This window comes from Leptosomus discolor, chromosome 16 (genome assembly GCF_034619465.1).
Source record: "Leptosomus discolor isolate bLepDis1 chromosome 16, bLepDis1.hap2, whole genome shotgun sequence".
Classification (NCBI taxonomy): Eukaryota; Metazoa; Chordata; class Aves; order Leptosomiformes; family Leptosomidae; genus Leptosomus; species Leptosomus discolor.
Genome location: NC_141406.1, coordinates 5,950,657 through 5,969,642, shown reverse-complemented (window position 1 = coordinate 5,969,642; position 18,986 = coordinate 5,950,657). Strand labels below are relative to the sequence as shown.

The 18,986-nt window shown below is 41.0% G+C and overlaps 2 protein-coding genes across 2 annotated transcripts; both read left to right on the top strand.

Annotated features, from left to right (window-relative positions):
• The first annotated feature begins 3,543 nt into the window (after positions 1-3,543).
• Positions 3,544-11,034, top strand: LOC104353894 (solute carrier family 2, facilitated glucose transporter member 11). Its single transcript, XM_086474211.1, has 12 exons — positions 3,544-3,582; positions 4,359-4,499; positions 4,943-5,103; positions 6,620-6,744; positions 7,002-7,131; positions 7,696-7,844; positions 8,391-8,578; positions 8,726-8,836; positions 9,345-9,446; positions 9,603-9,678; positions 10,376-10,503; positions 10,828-11,034. The coding sequence occupies exons 2-12, from the start codon at positions 4,374-4,376 to the stop codon at positions 11,032-11,034; spliced, it is 1,503 nt and encodes a 500-aa protein (XP_086330337.1). The 5' UTR covers positions 3,544-3,582; positions 4,359-4,373.
• Positions 11,035-13,647: 2,613 nt separating this feature from the next.
• On the top strand, positions 13,648-18,289 carry LOC104353893 (macrophage migration inhibitory factor). Its single transcript, XM_009960631.2, has 3 exons — positions 13,648-13,755; positions 17,303-17,475; positions 18,223-18,289. Exons 1-3 carry the CDS (start codon positions 13,648-13,650, stop codon positions 18,287-18,289), a joined length of 348 nt encoding a protein of 115 aa, XP_009958933.1.
• Positions 18,290-18,986: the final 697 nt, after the last annotated feature.

Sequence of the window (18,986 nt, the reverse complement as noted above, 5' to 3'; positions counted from 1 at the left end):
TCATTTGGAGAGAACTACCAATATAGAAAGGAAATCTCAGAAACAGAATTCTCTTTTCCTAACCAATCATTCTGAAAACATCCTTCATTCCATTACAACAATACCTGAAGTCTTTGGAAATGCAAGCAGAGTGGAATCACGTAGCATTGCTGGAGAGACTCTCTAGTGAGCCACTTCTCTGATCTCAGTTATTCATTAGATGTTATTAGGAACCTTCCCCATAAGATCTTCACCAGGAAGCAGCAGATGCCCTATGGAACATTAATGTGACAACAATGCGGAACAGCTATTTGGAACACAGGTCAACCTTTGCCTGTGCTCAGTGGAGCAAGAGCTGTATTCTGGTACATCCCATCAAGGGATGAAACAGCAAAAAGGTATGGTTCAGATATACATGGGAGGTGACACAGACAAAGAGAACAGTCATTCAGAAGTTTTAGGAACACTACATGTACATTTTCTTCCAGAGACATCAGCTGACAGGTAAGGTATGTCTCAAATACCGACTCTAACTGAGGCAGATATAAACACTTAAAAACTGAATCAGTGAACTGCTGTCAGCCAGACACAAAAAACATAGATCTGGTCCAGCTGACCTGTATTAAGGAAGGCTCAGCACAGCTTTGCATATGTGCATCACGTGTGACTGTAAAATTGCAAGATAAATGACTAAATGACCTCATGATGGGAGATTCACTGTCATAATCACAACTATGACTAAAGGATATCTGTAAGGTATCTGCTAACTACTTGTTAGCACTAATTATTAAACTACACATCTAATAAAGGGGGCTTCAGCACAGTGTAATAAGAGCACAGAAGCGGTACAGTAACTAACCAAAATAAACACGAAAGACATTATGCATTATGGGCATTATGGGAGGAAGACCGTCCCAAAAAGTTTCATTTCCAAATGTAGGAATCCTAAATGGAAGTACAAGAGCAAAGACTAAAAGTTAAAACATGTGATAAGCATACTAAGTAGAAGCAGGTGAAGCAGAACCTAAGAAAATATGTGCAATGGGCTGCATTTGGGAAGGAATTGCCCCACGCTGGTAGCTACATATTATTACCTTCCCCCAATATTATCTTCCCCCAATATCACCTAAGCAAGCCAGATACTAGGAGCTAACATGGCTTTTCTTTCCTTTGTCAGATGCACATTAGGTTGCTTCAGCTTTGTATGACTTTACAGAAAGGGAAATCCTTGGCATCAAAGGGACAGCCTCATTTGTGCTCTAACAACAGCTTATCTGCTGGAGGACTTAATTTGGAAAAAATCTCCCATGAACTCTCAGCACACATCAACAACAACATCAGTTTCATGATGAGGGCTGCATAATGATGGGAGAAATGGCCGAGTCGTGCTACATGCTACATTTCAGACACTACCTAGAACAGCTAGTGAATATTCTTTGCATGTGATGTATTTTCTAGCAAATATGAGTCCTTGCATCCCATAAGCTCTTTATGATTTCTTCATCCTCTTTTTCTTTAACTCAAGAATAAATGGCAAATGATAGCTAAGCCATTTACCAACTTAATACATACAAAGCAGAGGGTTTTGTGAAATAAATTAAATTAAAGCCTGCGAATTCGCTATCTGAAGGAAGAGACATCAATCCAGCTATGGAGTTTACGTGACAGTTTCAAAGCAATCCTTTTTTCATCACAGACACATAAATAAATATACTGACTAATAGAAATGCCAGACAAAACTGTGTATGACATTGAATCTTTCTTTCCTAGCAAAGGAAAATCAGCTACTACTAAATGTTTAGCTGGTCAGCCCTGGTGCACCACTGTAGAATCGTTAAGTTTGCACCCCATTCTAAAATGGTGGCGCATTTCAGTCCCTTTAAGTAATGATTAAGTTATGATGTGCTCCAGTTGCCATCACATGAAGAGAGAATAGCTCTTCCTTAATATATGTCAAAGTCCTGTAGTTCACTGTCCAAGCTCTGTCTAAAATTCCCAATGGATAACTTTGTCTTTATGTTTCTCAGCTTACACTGAAAACTAAGCTAGTTATGATTATTGGAATCCTGTTTAAAACTGGTCTTAGTTCCCTATTCCCCTAGAACAAGACAGAGGTCATGAAGTATACAGCTTCCCCGCAAGGGAGACCATCCTGTTACTTGGGCTAGATAGAACCATCGGTTGAAATATTTAATCCAACAATTCTAAACTTTGTACAACAGCTGAAATATGTATAATTAACTCAAAAACCTTTGAAGTAAAATTTAACTTCAATAACATGGGACTAGTTCACTGACAGTACTATTGCATAACATGAGCATTTGGTTCTTTTGGCAGGTACTAGCCAGTAAGCAACAGGAATCGTCTCTTTCATAGGAGATGGCTACCTTCTTCTCTGATCTGGTGAGTATCTGATCACTTTTTCTCAGGGCTCTGACTTATAAAAAACAAAGCTAACATGATACTAAAGATCCGGATTCCCTGAAGATTTTAAGTTATTTTGGTACAGAGACCATTTTTCTCTTCTGTGTTTAAACATCACCAAGACCAATGGGGCTTGGGGCCGTGAAAATCATATTGCATAGTCTTTTCCATGCAACAAGATAGAATAAAATAGAATAAAATAGAATAAAATAAAATAAAATAAAATAAATCAAATCTAACAAAAGTCCTGGCAGTTCCACCACAGACAATGCTACTTTACTTTTGTCTTCTGAATTACTGAAAATGCTACTAATTATTAAGCACTCTGATTACTTCCCCAGGTAATGAATAGATTAACTGTACTGCAAAAGTCTAATAAATAAGCTTTAAAATAAATTACTTTCCTTATTTCACCCAAAGATAATTAATATTATCCATCAAGAGTTTCCATAGCCTTAAACAGGGAAAAAGTGGTATTTCTTGCTCTATTTTTCAGCTGCCAGCAAGAAGCTATTTTGCTTTCCTTTTTAAGTATTAAAAATGTTAATTTGTAAGTCTATTGCAAAAAAAAAAAAAAAAAAAAAAAAAAAAAAAGGAATAGAGGGTGAGTTCTTAATTTGATTGAGTGCTTTTGCCAGTTAGCAAATCCACTGAATTTGAGACGGGATTTTTAAGGAAATTTAGTCTTCTCGTCCATAGCTTCTTGCTTCTTGTCATGTGACAACTTGGGAAATCCAGCTGTGGACCAATTAAGCAACAAGCTCTTGAAAGATGGACTTAAGAACCGCAAAGAGGAGTGTTCTAAGTATCTCCCAGCACTACTCACATTTGCATTACTTTGTTCCTGCCTGATTGCATTTTCTATCAGCTTCTCTTCCTCCAGTACTGATCTCCAAAAAGCTGTGAGCTCACAAAGTTCATATGAGACACGAAAAGAACACAGACCACAGTGTCCTCTAGGCAGAGATGATGTTACTGTCCTGGTCTGTGATGTGTTGAATAAAAAGGGAGAGGTAGTTAAACCCCAAAGGACCCCGCACAGGTCCTGATGGGGCTAAAATCACAATTGTCCTAGGTTTGGTTTGCTAGGTACAGCCTAAGATGTTTGAAGTGCCTTCCAGACACATGGAAACAGGATGGATGACCAGTGGTATAACACACCTCAAAAAGATCTAAGCAGTTACATGTTATGTTTCTCCCTTATTTACAGTTAAAATTATTTCATTCATCAAAGCAGCCAGTTTATCTCAGTCCCTAATCCTTGGCCAAGGAAATCATAGACGGACAGTATTTCCCTAGCCTGGAAGATGCCAAGCCCTTCAATATGCAAGCACATACTTTCATGGTTAAACAAGTAGAAATAATAAAATATTGAGAAAGGAGAAATGAAATCCCAAATTGAAAGAAGACTTTAATCTGAACGGAATTACAGGGGCTATTCCAAATTATTATTTTATCTTCGTAATCCGTGCCTTTCTGAAAAAGCTGAATATTAAAAGCATCTTTTCTTTATTATGTTTAAAGTTGCAACACAGGCAGAAATGAAAGCAGAGAGTGCACTAAAATGTTGATTTTTAATGCTGTACTTTTGTGGCATAACATTACAGTCTGATGTACATAGGTTATTGCAGACTGCAGACAAGGAAGATGACTCCCTCTTCCCTGCACCCAGGACTAACACCTTCATGCAGCCAACCTGTCAGACATGGCAGGCACCCAGTGAGATCTTTACTGTCGGGATCATCTTTTAAATCTCCTTTTCGTTCTTGCAGGCAACTGGTGGATTATCATTCTTACACTAGCATGTAGCCTTGCTATGGCACTGTGGCTGATGAATGCACTTTGGGAGTAGGTTAGAGAGATTTTGGAAAAATGTTTAGATTCAGGAGGATTTGAAGTGCACAAAGGGGAAGGACAAGGGTAGCTACAAAGACTCCAGCCCCGCACAAATCTAGACTAATGAGAAGCTGATGGAGCATTTTATTTTTGCTTTGCAGGTTCAGTTCCGGGGACTATTTCAAATGATCTTAGTACTGGGAATTGGTGGTAGTTTCCCATATGGATTTCACATTTCTGTCATCAACTACCCTTCTGTGGTAAGTAGCTGTCTCCCTGAGGTTGACAACACAAAACTGAGAGCCTGAGCTCTCCATTCTCCCAAAAATCTCAAATTTAATGAGCATTCAGACGATACATCTACGGCTTTGCTTTGGCTAACAGTAACATTACATGTGTAGAGAACCTTTTCTCCTTTAAAGAACAGGATGACATTTTCTGTTTTAAAAAAGTTCTTACCACGTCATATACAAGCCTCCAAAGGAAGGCAGAAAACATTCTTTTAGCATGCTTCCCAGGAAGCTTACCTACTGATACAAACGAAGATTTTGCAATGTGATCTCAGCTAACTTGTTTTACTAATAAAGTTAGTCTCAAAATAAGTCTAATATCAGAACCACAGGCTAGATCTGAAGTACAACAGCCAAATAATCTGAAGGGATTTTACACCCATTATCCAGTCAAATCTCATTTTATTTTCCAGCACATCAGGAAGTTTATTAATGAAACCTGGATAGAGCGACATGGCTCTCCCCTCCATCCTGAGACAATCATGCTGTTGTGGTCCTTCATTGTGTCTGTGTATGGGATAGGAGGATTCCTGGGGAGCCTCTGCTGTGGCTACCTGACTACAAAATACAGGAAGTAAGTGTTTCTTGTAACAGCTCAACAGTCAGAAAGTACAGGGAAATACCAAGGTGAACAAATAAACCTCTTCTTTTTGGTTGAAGCACTATGATTGAAGACAACTGATCTGGTTTGCTAGCACATCCACCTGTTTCAAGTAGCAAGCAATCTTCTATTTTGTTTATCTGCCCTTCCCGGTGAACTGTGTTTCTGTAAAATCTGCATTCATCATCACATCACTGAATCAGTGCCTCTGGGGGTAGCAGGATAGCGTACCTGCCCCATGTTCTCTTCAAGATCCCCTATGACTCCCATAAAGATCTCCCAGGCTTGTGTGGAAGATATCCTTAAGTGTCAAAAAAGAGCCAGATTTCCATTTAAATACAATCATTTTAAGGTGATGACATTTTATTAAATATTCAGATCTAATCTAATGAAAATGTGAAGTTAATAGAAAAAAATAAATTGCCTGTAACCACACTGTAAAGATACAATCAGCACCAAAACAAATTCTCCAACAGACACCTCTGTTCTTGGCAATCCATTTCACTGAAAGTCAGTTCCAAACTATCTTTCCTACTGGATGGAGAAAAGATTCCTCACCAGTCTGGTCTGTTCTCAGTGCCTTGTGTAACACCACTAATTTCATTTGCAGAGAAATTGGCAAACATATCTACTTGGTGTGACCCACTTAAAGATCTGCTCCACAACCCACTGATCCAGAGGCCCCTCATATGGGTCTCAACAAACCATCTTAGCCTGCCTGCAATTGTGTTCTTTCCTATCAGGTAAGTGCCCCCAAGAAATTTCTTGTGGGACACTGCCTCATCCCACACTCAGAGGGTCTCCCAAGAGTGGAAACAAGATCATGCACTTCTCCCATGGGTTATTTAACACGTGACAACCTAATTGCTGAACCACGGTCTTCTAAACACAGGACCTCTGTGAATCCTCAATGTGTGCAAGAGGACTCTTGTCTAGCAAGCGTCACAGCAAAACAACTGAGTGCAAAAGACTTTGATTTGAGCCTGAGACATTAGGGTTGTGAACGTACCAGCCCACGATTCACACTGAGTGTTTTTTGAAATATGCCTCTAAAAACTCTTTCTGCCGTCTCAGATCATGTCCATTTAGCCAAGAGTGTCTTTAAAATGAACAATTCTAGAATGGGAGCGATGGACTCAGACTTTTTCGGGGGAGCAACCTGACATTTTATGAGGAGTTCCACCCATTTAAAGATCTTGGTGACAAGCTGGGCCAGTTCTTTGATCCCTTTCCCCACTTATATTGTGGAAATGCTGATGAAGTGTTCCAACTATTTAAATTCTAAGCTAAAAAATATTAATGAACTCAAATCTAAAGGATCCTGAAATTTTAGATAATCACTTTGACCACTCCAAAGTCAAATTCCAGCCATTTCTCAAATCAGCAGGAATGGCTGTACCATGCTTCCTGTCACAGCAAGATTACTCAAAAGAGTACAAGACGTTCTCATTTCACAGTAAATTCTCATGAGCTTTTTTTTTCTTTTCAGAAAAAAGTGCCAAATGTGCACCAACCTGATCATGCTGGTAGCGGCACTTTTCATGGCCTTCAGTAAAACAGCCAAATCCTTCGAGATGATTCTGGTCGGACGTTTTCTCTACGGCATTGGTACAGGTACGTGCTCACACCACTGTGGAGTGCAAGCATCCTTGCTGTCCCAGGATTGTCTCTACAAGGTACTGCCGTTCTTGGAGAATGGTTTTTAAAGTACATGTATCAGGCACTTAATAAAAGTGAAAGTCATCATCCCTTTTGCAAGAAATTGTAATCCAAATACCAGAGTGAATGGAAACAAAGTAAGAGAGAATGGACTCAGAAAATGAAGCTTTTCTAAATATTTTAACAGTCATTTATCCTCTTCTATGTTAAAGGTTTTTCTCTCAATATACATCCTCAATATGTAGGAGAGATTTCACCCAAGAAGCTGCGTGGATTTACAAACTCCACAGTTGCTGTTTTTCTGACACTGGGAAAACTCACAGGACAGGTCATTGGCCTACGGTAAATAATTTTTCTAACAGGTTACACTAAAAGTAGAAGAAATCTTTCTACAACCTGACCCTCCCACCTAGTCAGCGACAGAGAAACCCTCTCATCTTCCCCAAGACAGGCCTTAGCTTATGCCAGAAGAATGTCTTTATCATATTTGAGGCAAACATAAAGTTTTAAATATAGGAGACAGAAAACTAATTACTGATAATCTGATTTCTTCCTATTTCCATAACCTTTCTACTAGGGGACTTCCTCTTAAAAATTTACTATACTTACATGAAAAGTCTTAAGAAAGATGTTTTGATCCTGTGGTCAAATGAGTCTCATCAGCTCTCTAGACATTTTATTGGATCCTAATGATATTTAGTAGGTTTTTTCAAAATGCCAAATAATTCCTTTAAAATTGTCAGAAATAAAAATACACAAGTTTGTGAAATTTAGCAAATTATCAATTCAGGTTTTTGCTCCACTGCACCCTTGAATGGAATCTGAGCAATCTTCATCACTCAGAAACACTTCCTGAACATTCATTTCATTATTTCAGCATAATTTTGTTTCACATACACTTTCCAGGGAGATTTTAGGAAGCGAAGCTTTGTGGCCATGGTTGTTAGCATCTAGTGGACTTTCAGCATTGGTTCAACTGGTTACCCTCCCATTTTTACCTGATTCACCATCCTACCTCCTGATACAGAAGGGTAATGAGGAAGCCTGCAGGAAAGGTAGAGTGTCGACTTTCCTCACTTACTTCACTTCATTTGATATGTTAGAGTGACAGCCCCTGTGGAAGACAAGAAAGCGGGGCAGAGCTGTGCAGCACGGTGCAGTGCCATGGAGTAATAGCACAGGCAGATCTAAAGAAAACAGCTGAGGTACCTACAGCAATACATCTGTATTAACATGGGGCCTCACTCAGTCTAATTTAATCAGTTAAGAAAGATAGATGTTAACATTTCCCACTTTAGTGAGCACTACTTCATTTCTTTAAAGCAAACGGTCCAGGCAGTTCGTTTTTTATTAAGTAAAATATACTTAAATGTTTACTTTGTTTACAATTAAGTCGACTCAACATTAGGAAGTTATGCTATACCAACAATCAGAGAGACAAAATTCTTCCATTTGCGTACTGCCCCAGGCCCAACCAGACGGCAGAATCATACAGCACCAACACCAACACCAACAGACAGGTGGACTAAAGGGTTTAAAGTAGCCACTCGTGATGGAGCTATACTGGTAGAATAATCCCCTCCCTTCTTTCTCACCAACAGCCATCAGGAAGCTCTGGGGGGAAGGAGACCATCAAGCAGAAATTGATGACATTATGAAGGAGAAGGTTGCAATGACGAGCACAAAAACTTTACGTGTCCTCGAAGTAATAAAAGAGCGATCTTTGCGCTGGCAACTTTACATTTTGATGACTGTCATGACCACCCTGCAGCTCTGTGGAATCAATGCAGTTGAGTGCTCTCTTTATCCCCAGAACAAGAGACAACTCTAGGCAGCATTACAAACCTCTCTAAGTTAATGTTATTACACCAACTTAGAACTGCATCACAATCACAACGCTCTTTTCACAGGTGCATTTCCTCTCTGCGTTTTTCAGATATACTTCTATTCTTTTGAAGTATTCCACACAGCCAAGTTTGAAGAATACCTTATCCCATACATGTCCCTAGGAGTTGGGCTGTGTGAATGCTTATCCTCTATACTGTGTGTAAGTGTCTTCAGACTTGAGTTTGAAGGAAAAATTTTAAGTGGTCAACAATTGTACTTTTCCTTACTTAGAACTGAGCACAGGGAAAATTTGCATAACTTCAGACACATGTTCCTGATTCTGCCAAATGATATGCAGGATAAAAGGCAGCTCTTTTCCAAATTACTTGTATGACTGTATGTCTTTAGACTAATTTTTATTCTGTAAAATAATTTTCTGATGTTCTGGATTAGATGTGTGTATGTATGTGTGCACAATTCCGTATATGCCAGCATGCAAGAAAGGGAACTGTCTAACAACAGCCTAGGGTTGACTGATAAACACAGCTTAATTAATAATGAATTAGCTTTGAAGAAGATAATCAAATTCATTAGGAATTAAGAGACTCTCAAATGACATTGATTTCCAGCTATTATTCAGATAAGTCTTCTGTAAAGAACTCATGGAGAGGGCAGGAGTTATTTCATTTGAGAACTAGGATTTATGACCTGTGTTTTCTGCTTTTCAGAGCACCCTTATAGACCGATTTGGGAGGAAGGTGCTGCTGTGGGGAGGATACACACTGATGTGTTCTGTGCTAGCACTGCTTACCATGACCCTGTCACTGCAGGTAAAGAGGCAGCAGCCTTCTGGCTGCTTGCACACCATCGGCCCGGTCTTGCCTCACAGGATATGTACAAAAACTTGAGTTGGGGGCAGAAAATACAGAGCTCTGCTATTCTGTCATGTATCTAACAGTTTGATATCACTGGTTTCTCTCTTTTAGCATCAGTTTTTCTGGATGCACTACTTCAGTGTTATCTTGATCTTCCTATTTGTTATCTTCTATGGAATTGGACCATGTGAGTACATCAGTGGCAATGTTGGGAGGAAATTTTGTATATTGGTTTGTGACACAACTGGCAAAGGAAGAACAGTCTAGTCCCACGGTAAAAATTTCTGGAAATCAAGGAGGGAAGGGCAGACACATACAAGTAGGAGAGGAAAAGGATATGAACGCCTCAAATTTTATTGCTGATCACAGTATCTAAATAATTTAAAACACAGTATCATCTTCTCCAGAGGGTTTGAGACAGAGATTTCAGAACAATTTTTAAAATACTCAGCTAAAACCAGGATTCTAGGCATTGCCAGGTACAGCATAGTAATCATACCCTTCATGAACTTAGCAAGCTAAGCTTTGTGCCTACCAACATGCTTCAGGTGGAACTGACCACAGGAGTCAAAAGGGGAGTCAGCTTCATAAGTTACTGAGCTAGTAATGGCTACCAGTGCACGGAACTGCGCAGATCCACTGGCACCATAAAAAAGATTCCAGTATGTAAGAGAAAAAACATAAATTAACAGCTGAAATCCAAAATTAACAGCTGTAGTCCCTTTCTGGAATCAAGGTCTTTCACCCACATAGCACAGGCCACCTATTCTGCCTGTCTGCTGTATTCTAGCACTGCCGTTGTAAGGATCTTCAGCAGAAGGAAGGTGTACTGAGGAACTAAGGAAACATGTATACCTCACTTGTGTTCTGCTTTTCTTTTTCAGCTGGAGCCACTATATCTATCATGGTTGAAATCTTCAGCCAGTCATTCAGACCATCGGCCTTTCTGATTGTTGGCTGCATCAACTGGATGGGACTGTTTGTACTTGGGATGATTTTTCCACTGATTGTTGTAAGTGACTCTAACTGGATCCCTCCCTCCAGGTTAACCCACATCTGAATGCTACAGAGAGCAAAATAATAGTAGTGAATTGCAATGACATGCAAAGCTTAGAGCTCTGTCCAAATACCAAACCTGCTCAGGAATCCCCCAGGCCTGTCAGAGGAGCAGCAATTGGACTCAGGTCAAACATGGCCAGGTTTTATACCCATCCTGGTTTGTGTATGGAGCACATTTTTGAATTTTAATTACCAAGATACAGGCTTGTACCCAAGGGCAGGGAAATAGAAATGAGATTCTTATTTTCCTTACAGTGTCTCCCATTTCTGCTTGCAGGATAACCTTGGACCCTTCTGCTTCCTTATCTTTTTGGGGATCCTTGCTTTATCAGCCATTTTCATCTACCTGTATCTCCCTGAGACCAAGGGAAAGTCAATCATGGAAATAAAAGCAGAGTTCAACAAGCTGAATTTTGGAAAAAAAGAAACCTCCGTCACTGAAACTAACTTTCCCAAGGAACAGTTGTTCTGCACCAAACTCTGAATGTCCAGAGGAGAAATGTGCATCTCTTAGAAAAGACAGGAAACAGTGTTGCAATAGAACTAAACAGGAAACATTAAAAACAGACTGCAAGCTCTTATGTCTCTTACTCCTTTTTTCTCTTTAAATACAGACACAAAATTCATCATGCTAGAGTTTTATTTCTTGCTGTTATCCAAATATTTTCACAGGAAATTTCATCACTCAGTTTTAAGATCTACTGGCTATAATGAGAATTTTTTCTAAAACAAGCAAACAAACAAAACCTCAAAAAAAACCTGCAGTTTTATGCTAGTCTATCTTATGAAGTTTTAAAACATTTTGTTAGCTGTCCATAGAGCCCAAATTCTGCTACAAGAACTTACATACAGGCTCTGCTCACAGCCCTGGACCCACAACCGTGGGCCTCAGTTGATCTCTCTTGTTCCCAGGAGTCCTACCCAATGCCACAGATACCTGACACGTCTGTTATTGAGCTTTCCTAAATGAAACCTCACTAGCTGTAAGCACTTCAGAATCAGGAAACTGCTGACAAATAGTTCAGAGAAAAGTATCAGAAATATGAAGCAACACGTGAAATAATTTAAGAAGGGAAACCAAGGGAAGGAAGAATTACCAAGGCTAAATGACCATCAGTCATGAGGCTGGGGAAACACAGAAGTCTAAAATATTTGAATAGCTGGCTGATAGAGGAAAAGCTAGATATACGGTTTAGGGTGAGCCAAGCAGATACGGATTCAAAACTTGGCACAGTAAATTAGGTAAAAATGTTCCAACCAAGGTAACAGAAAAAAATTTTGAAAGTGAAATTGTACTGTGCAACAATTCTTCTGGAGATGTAACGGAAATCTCAGTGGGGAACATCCTAGGAACTGCAGGCAGGGAGAAGAACCTACCAAACAGAGATATTACTGTATGCAAAAGAAGTAAAATGGTCCCTATAAGATAAAACACATTCCCAAGAGCATCTGTGGTGTCTAAGGTTCTGGTTTCCAACCTGGTACATCAGCTTCTGGGAATTACATCAGATGTTTTCAGAGAAGAGTTTGTTTTGGAAATGTTTTTCTTGTTATGTAAGCAAGCTGCGAATAACGAGTGATTATTGTACCCAGCAGAAAAAATAGGTTGTGAAGTTCATTGGAAACACAGTCTAAGTTTTTCCAAGTGACCACTAAACTATAGTATGATTTGTGACTAAATGCTTTCGATCATGCCACCTGCTTTCAACTAATCACTGAAGAAAAAACTAAATATTACGAACAGTAGTTCCTCTCCTTACAGATGCAGCTGTCACTTGTGTTTGGTTTTAATGTTTTGACATAGGAAACATGAGCTGAAAATTCTGTTTGTACAAACAGACTTTATTTCTGGATTTTTTTTCAGGATTTTCATTATTTTCAGGAAACACAGTCCACTAACATGGGCTGTAGACAAACACTTGCACATAGTAATTCATCTCCTGATTTTTATTTGCTGGCTTTTTACAGCAAGGGTGCCACAGGGAAGGAACTGACTTAACATCAACATACACCACACAATCAACTTAAGCATGTTCATATCGAGGTTATCACCATTTTAAAAGTTTTTGTTTAAATTACACTGTTGCAGTACAAGCATTTAGCGCAAGCTGCAGACAGCTCTCCTCCTTTTCTGCAGGCTGGGGAATGGAGTTTGTAGAAAAGCCCATAAATCACAGAAATTACCAGGCATAAACACACCCATCACCTTTACCATGGAGAGATTACAAACCATTTATTTTATCCCATAAGCATTTTCAGCCTGCTTTCCCCGCACATATCTCACCGCAAACACACCCTACCAAATGCCGTATGACCCCTCCAAATCATTTCTCTCACATAAGACTCTACTAGGCAGCAAAGAGAACTGATTCCAGCTCTGCCACATACTCCACTCTGGATAAAACCTTCTTATTTTAGAAAGCCTGTGGGCTTGCTGTCTCTCAGGAGATCCTGTTGACTGTTACGGGACTACTTGCACAACAAAGCAGCAAGTTGAAAATAAGCCTCCTCTGTGTATGTAGAATCCAGTGCTCACCACAGTGGAAAACCACGACCCTGATTTTAAGGCATCTTTGTCATGACTTAGTTCAAGGAAGGTCTCCACAACATGTGCTACTGGGGTTCTTCTGTTATGGGCTACTCCACAGAAAGAGTCCCAGACCTCACAATTGATGCGTCCATCTAAATTTTTTAGATAATTATGAAACTTGCATAAAGAGGCATATTATAACTCTCTCACTCTCAAACAGTCCCCGAAACACATGCTTTTCCACTGGGTTTCACGGTCAGGCTGATTCCAAATATGATGTGCCATTTTGGATGCTTTGATTTCCAGAGCTCAGAAAGCCGGCGTTCCCCGCTGGAAAGCTGTACGTTGACGGTCTGCACTAGCAGGCAGCAGCCTGCAGATGGCACACTCAGCCTCGGCTCTCCCGGGGCGCTCCCACCCTCCAGGTGCACCTGAGGAAGGGACCACTGACTATTTAAAGGTTCCCGAGGTGCTTACTAGTACAGTGGGGTAAGTCATCTTGCAGGTGAGTTGGAAGCAAAGCTGTAAACAAGGTGAGCTGAAAGAAAACCCTCTCGTGATCTAAAGATGCTTAAGTTCATTGTTAACACAAATATAAGCAAGGATAAAGTTCCAGAGTCTTTCACGGGGGAGCTCACCCAGCAGTTATCAAAAGCAATGGGCAAACCAGCACAGGTAAGTCCAGATGCTCAAATGTTTTCCTTATTTAGGCAGCTGTGCCTATGCAATGAGCTATTTCTCAGTGATAGCCTCTATAAACTAATATACCTACTGACTCAACTGTATTTAGAGTCTTCACTCTGTACAAATACTAACTAGCAGGTTGAGGGAGGTGATTCTCCCACTCTGCTCTGGTGAGACCCCACCTGCAGTACTGCATCCAGCTCTGGGGCCCCCAGCATAGGGGGACGTAGACCTGCTTGAGCAGGTAAAGAGGAGGATCACAAAGATGATCGGGGGCTGGAGCACCTCCCCTGTGAGCACAGGCTGAGAGAGTTGGGGTTGTTCATCCTAGAGAAGAGAAGCTCCAGGGAGACCTTATAGAGGCCTTCCAGTACTCAAAGGGGGCCTGCAGGAAAGGTGGGGCTTTCACAAGGGCATGTAGTGACAGGACAAGGGCTGATGGCTTTAAACTGAAAGAGGGAAGATTTAGATTAGATATAAGGAAGAAGCTCTTCACTGTGAGGCACTGGCACAGGTTGCCCAGAGAAGCTGTGGCTGCCCTCTCCCTGGCAGTGTTCAAGGCCAGGTTGGATGGGGCTTGGAGCAACCCGGTCTAGTGGAAGGTGTCCCTGCCCATGGCAGGAGGTTGGAACTAGATGATCTTTAAGGTCCCTTCCAACCCAAACCATTCTATGATACTTGTTTGCTGTAACTTAGCTCTGTTTTGGTCTCAAAACACTTAAAGTTTTTAAACTAGCTTTGTGTATGACGGCACTCCATGTATAGAATATAGGTCAAGACACTGGATGTGCGTGGGTAAGTACACACGGGTATCTCCATCAATACTTCTCAAGAATCTAGCTGACTCAAAGCAGCCTCATTCTCTAACTTCCTTGCTGCATCCTGCTGAATACATGTTTATCTGTCACCAAATTGCCTGTAGCCTAGTGGTTACAGCTGAAAAAAAAACAGTAAGGTGTTCAGCTTGCTTGGACATCTAGCAAAAATGCCCATGTGACATCCTGCTGCTTGTAGTCAAAGCACCAGAGGAAAATCTGTCTGCTGGTTTCACTACCAAACTGAGGGATTTATACCTGCCAAAACCCATGACAATATGCTACTGAGGTGAAGTACTGAAATGCTGTCATTGAGGGCCTTATAAGGTTTTACAAGGCTTTTATTTTCTTAATTAATCCTAAACGGTCACTAGTCACTGTATCAGTTATTTACAAAATTTTACTTAATTCTTGGAGGAAAACTTTAAAAGCTTCTGTGACTTCCAGTCAGGTTCTGCATTGGACTTGCGCCATGGATTCCACCAGTGGTGAGATGGCTAACAGCACTGGCACTTCTTTGACCAATTAGAAATTCTCAGCTCAGCACTGATAATTAGCCTATTTCTACCTGTATGGCTGTAGATTTTAAGACAGTTGTATGTGGTTGGATGTTCTCATCAAATTGATCTGATGTCATGTTAAAAAAACTGCAGAAGGCTGGTTCTACTGTATCTCTTCCAGGCAGATTGTCTGATAAAGGGGCCCTTCTTTCTCTGGGGACAGTAATGGAGCTCTATGCGATCAACCAGTCTCAAACATGTAGGAAATCAATCTCTGCCAAATCTGACTAAAGCTAGTTATCTCAAGGAATAGTCAGAAGCATGTCTTAGGGTTGTATAAGCCTTGTCTCCACAGAAAGCAGACTTAACTGTAAATGGGAGTAAGATTATATTTTTTTCCCCAACACATGCAGTAATATAATGAAATTCTTATGTAAAACTGATGTATTCTAGCCCTTTTGGAAAAAAAAACACATTTTTTTATCAGTCTAGCAAACAAGTACTTGCTGTTGGGGGGTGGGGGGTGTCAGCTGGTGGTTCTTGCATAACAGCTCCTGAATATAAAGCTAGAGGCCAGGGCTGGGATGCAGCTGGAACAGGTTTGTGCAGCCGTGTGGAAGGGATATGTAATGGAACTTAGAAATATACAGGGAACAACAAAGAGATTTTTTGAAGAGGACATGCAAGCTCTTCGTGACAAAGGAGGCAATAGGAAAGGGAAAGTCTCCCAGTTATAACAGAAAGAAGGAAAGGATTAGGGTGAGCTGGAATGCAGAGCTTTCCTCTCACAGGAAATGGTACCATTTGAAAAAAATACTGACTTTTATTTTTAATCAAATAGGGTTTTTTTTTTCTACTGGAAAAACTGTTTCAAACATTTTCAAACTGCTCTAAGAAGAAAATAATGCTGATGAACACTTCAACTTGATTTCTTTTTTTAAAAAAAATCTGCTTCTGCAGTAGATGTTAAAGGCATATATGTACCCACATTTGGCATGAAGTTGAGAGCACAGGGTGTCCAGCCAGGGAAGAACAGGGCCAAGCAAGTGGTACCTCAGCAGGATCCCCTTGGCTTATCTTGTACTGCTGTGGTCTGATACCCCCTGCACCCAAACAAGCTGTAAATGACAGGCAGGGCTAACTACCCAGACAACTCCTGGTACCCTGGCTAGCTTGTTTTACCAAGAGGGTTAATTGCTGCTGAGTTCTAATGATGCGCTGATAATAAACGTGGGTAAGAACAGAAGCCAGATGAATGCCAAAACAACTGATCCCTAGATTCCCCCATGTGTGGATCTGACACTGTGTATTAGCAGCAGGGAAAATTGCAGGCTGGTCATTAATATTAACATAGATACTTTCTTCTATTTTTCCTGCTATCAAGAACAAAAATAGGATTAGGCTGTATTTTGTTTCATGCGGGGGATGTTGATTTAGGCTTCTGCTGTGTCAGTTCACATTTACCTCAGCAGGGAAGACTGCAGCAGGAACCACTGAGGTGCAAAATCTCTCTGGAACGCGGGGCAGCAGCAATGCAATTGCACACCCCCACCCGTACCCGGCCTTCCCACAGAGACAGGGAGAGCCCAGGGGCTCCAAGGAGGTTCTGGAGGTATTGCAGGTCACTGAGCTCTTGGAGCATCTGAACCCTCTACTCATTCAAAGTCAGTAAAGGTGTTACTGCAGGGTCCTCCTTCCAACAGTGTACCTGGGCCGAGCATCCAGGACCTATCTTTCAGTAGGCAACTGGGCACACTGGGGTTGGTGGTTGCAAGACAGCAGGCAGGGAATGATCTTTGCCCCAGGATAACTTGAGAACAAGAGTGAAACTATTTGCATTTTAGTAAGTGGTGAAAAGCATCTCTGAGTGCCAGGCACTGTTGGGTTTTTTTTTTTTTAATTTTATGTGCTGCTAGTACCTTTAGTTAAGAACACAGCCATTCTGCAATAGATGAAAGAATTATGATGGCAGTGTCTTTTCCCAAATGGTATGTCATGGGAATGTGGTTCTACCTCATACTTTCTGATCTTTGTGACTTGCAGAAAAATACTTAGGAAGTCTGGAAGTGCAATGAAGGCCATGCAGGAGAACTTCAAAAGCGTAACTGATAGGCGTGTATCTACTTTCACTGTGGTTTAGGTATACAAATACCTGCCTGGATTTTCAAAACTTTTCCTAATATAGCAAAAGAAAATAATATTCCTTTCTTCTTCTTCCAACAGTATCTAGCAATACAGATCTCTCCTGACCAGGTGATGTCCTTTGGTGGCTCTGCAGACCCCTGTGCTATGTGCTTTCTCTACAGCATTGGCAAGATAGGGGAGCAGGAGAACAAGGTCTACTCCACATTGCTTTGCGACCTGATGAACAAACAGCTGAAAATACCATCTGACAGGTGAGCCCATATAGCAACTTGTCTGACATGACTCTCCACAGATTGTTAAAACCATTAGTCCCAGACTTGTCCTTTGCTGTTCTTCTGTTAACATTCTGCTTGAAGAGGCTAAATGCCAAGTCAATAGAGCAACTCTCCAATTAAAAACAGGAAAGGAGCAATTGCATGAGCTGCCATGCCAATGCCCAGAAGCTGTAAAATATCTCTTAGTTAAAATGATGGAGGTTCAGGCACTGCACATACCCACAGGTCTCACATGTGCAAAAGCCCAGCTACAGACAGAGTAACCCAATGTTATTAAATTGATAACTTGAGTAACATGGACCAACACTCTTCTACTGCCTGTGGGGTACAAGCGGAGGTTTATCACAAAAGCTTCCACTTACATGAAAGTATTTATAGTCCTTTTCCTGAAGATACACCAACCTGCTCCAGAAATGACTATAAATAGAAGACAGCATCCTGAGATCTCCTTCAAACAAGAAGTAGAAAATCGCTAGGAACTCTGGAATGCACATAGACAAGGCTTTACAAGGGGGGGAGGGAGGGTGTGGAATACACAGCACTCGAACATGCCTGCCAGCATTTGCAAAAAGAAATGTGTAACTTGCTGAGTTCAGGCCTGAGATGTGTAAAGCCCTGGGGGACCATCTGCAGCATGGCTGTGTGTGTCCCGCTGCAGGAACACCCTGGCCAGCCTGCAGCACTCTGCTCTCAGCAGCTAATAGTGTCTGTCTTCCCTTTCAGAATCTATATCAGCTTCTTTGAGATCAGTGCTGGCAATCTAGGCTGGAACAACACCACCTTTGCTTGAGGTGCCCTCGGGTGGCAACAGCTTACTCCTTGAACCCTCACCGTGGGTTTTGAGCACTTCAGCTCTAGCCTTGTTACCAGTATGTGGCACAGACGCAAAAGGCAGTGGTTCTTAGTCACTGCTACCCAATGCTGTTTAACATCTTGTCTGCTGCTTAAATAAAAAGTAAAAATCCAGCAGGAGCCTTATGATTGAGACTGTCTTGTTATTCTGGAAAGGCCTGTGGTTAAGATGGAAAGTGCTTTCTCAAAATACTCTTAACAGATGCTTTTCTGTCTTAAAAACAACTTAGTCTTTTGTGTGAAGATGAACACTGCATTTGGGTATACCTTTGCCCTGTTCATGCTGGACAGCCTGGCCGAATTTAAATATAGCTATCTTGACCTGACTTCAAATTACACTTATATTTAAGTCAGTAGATGTGGCTGTCAATGTGGCATATGGCCCTCCTTTCAAAAGGAGGAAAGACATGATTGCCTCTTAATTAAAAGGGATGGATTGCAGACCAGGGCCTCCTTAGATCTTAACACTGCATGGACCTCTAGCTGTTTAGCAGAAAACTTGTGCTGTGAGAGTCTCCCAGGGCTCAGGACAGGCAGAGGGAGTAAGTGGAAAAACCCACGGTTCGCTGTTGTGCCCTCCCCTTTTCATCCATCGAACAATTTGCAGTGACAGTGAAGATTAGAGCACAGCCCAA

Coding starts and splice junctions, on each gene's coding strand:
- LOC104353893 (XM_009960631.2), top strand. CDS start 13,648: ATGCTTAAGTTCATTGTTAACACAAATATAAGCAAGGATAAAGTTCCA. Junction 13,756..17,302: donor CAATGGGCAAACCAGCACAG/GTAAGTCCAGAT, acceptor TTCTTCCAACAG/TATCTAGCAATACAGATCTC. Junction 17,476..18,222: donor CTGAAAATACCATCTGACAG/GTGAGCCCATAT, acceptor CTTCCCTTTCAG/AATCTATATCAGCTTCTTTG.
- LOC104353894 (XM_086474211.1), top strand. CDS start 4,374: ATGGAGCATTTTATTTTTGCTTTGCAGGTTCAGTTCCGGGGACTATTT. Junction 7,845..8,390: donor TGAGGAAGCCTGCAGGAAAG/GTAGAGTGTCGA, acceptor TCTCACCAACAG/CCATCAGGAAGCTCTGGGGG. Junction 9,447..9,602: donor CCATGACCCTGTCACTGCAG/GTAAAGAGGCAG, acceptor TCTCTCTTTTAG/CATCAGTTTTTCTGGATGCA.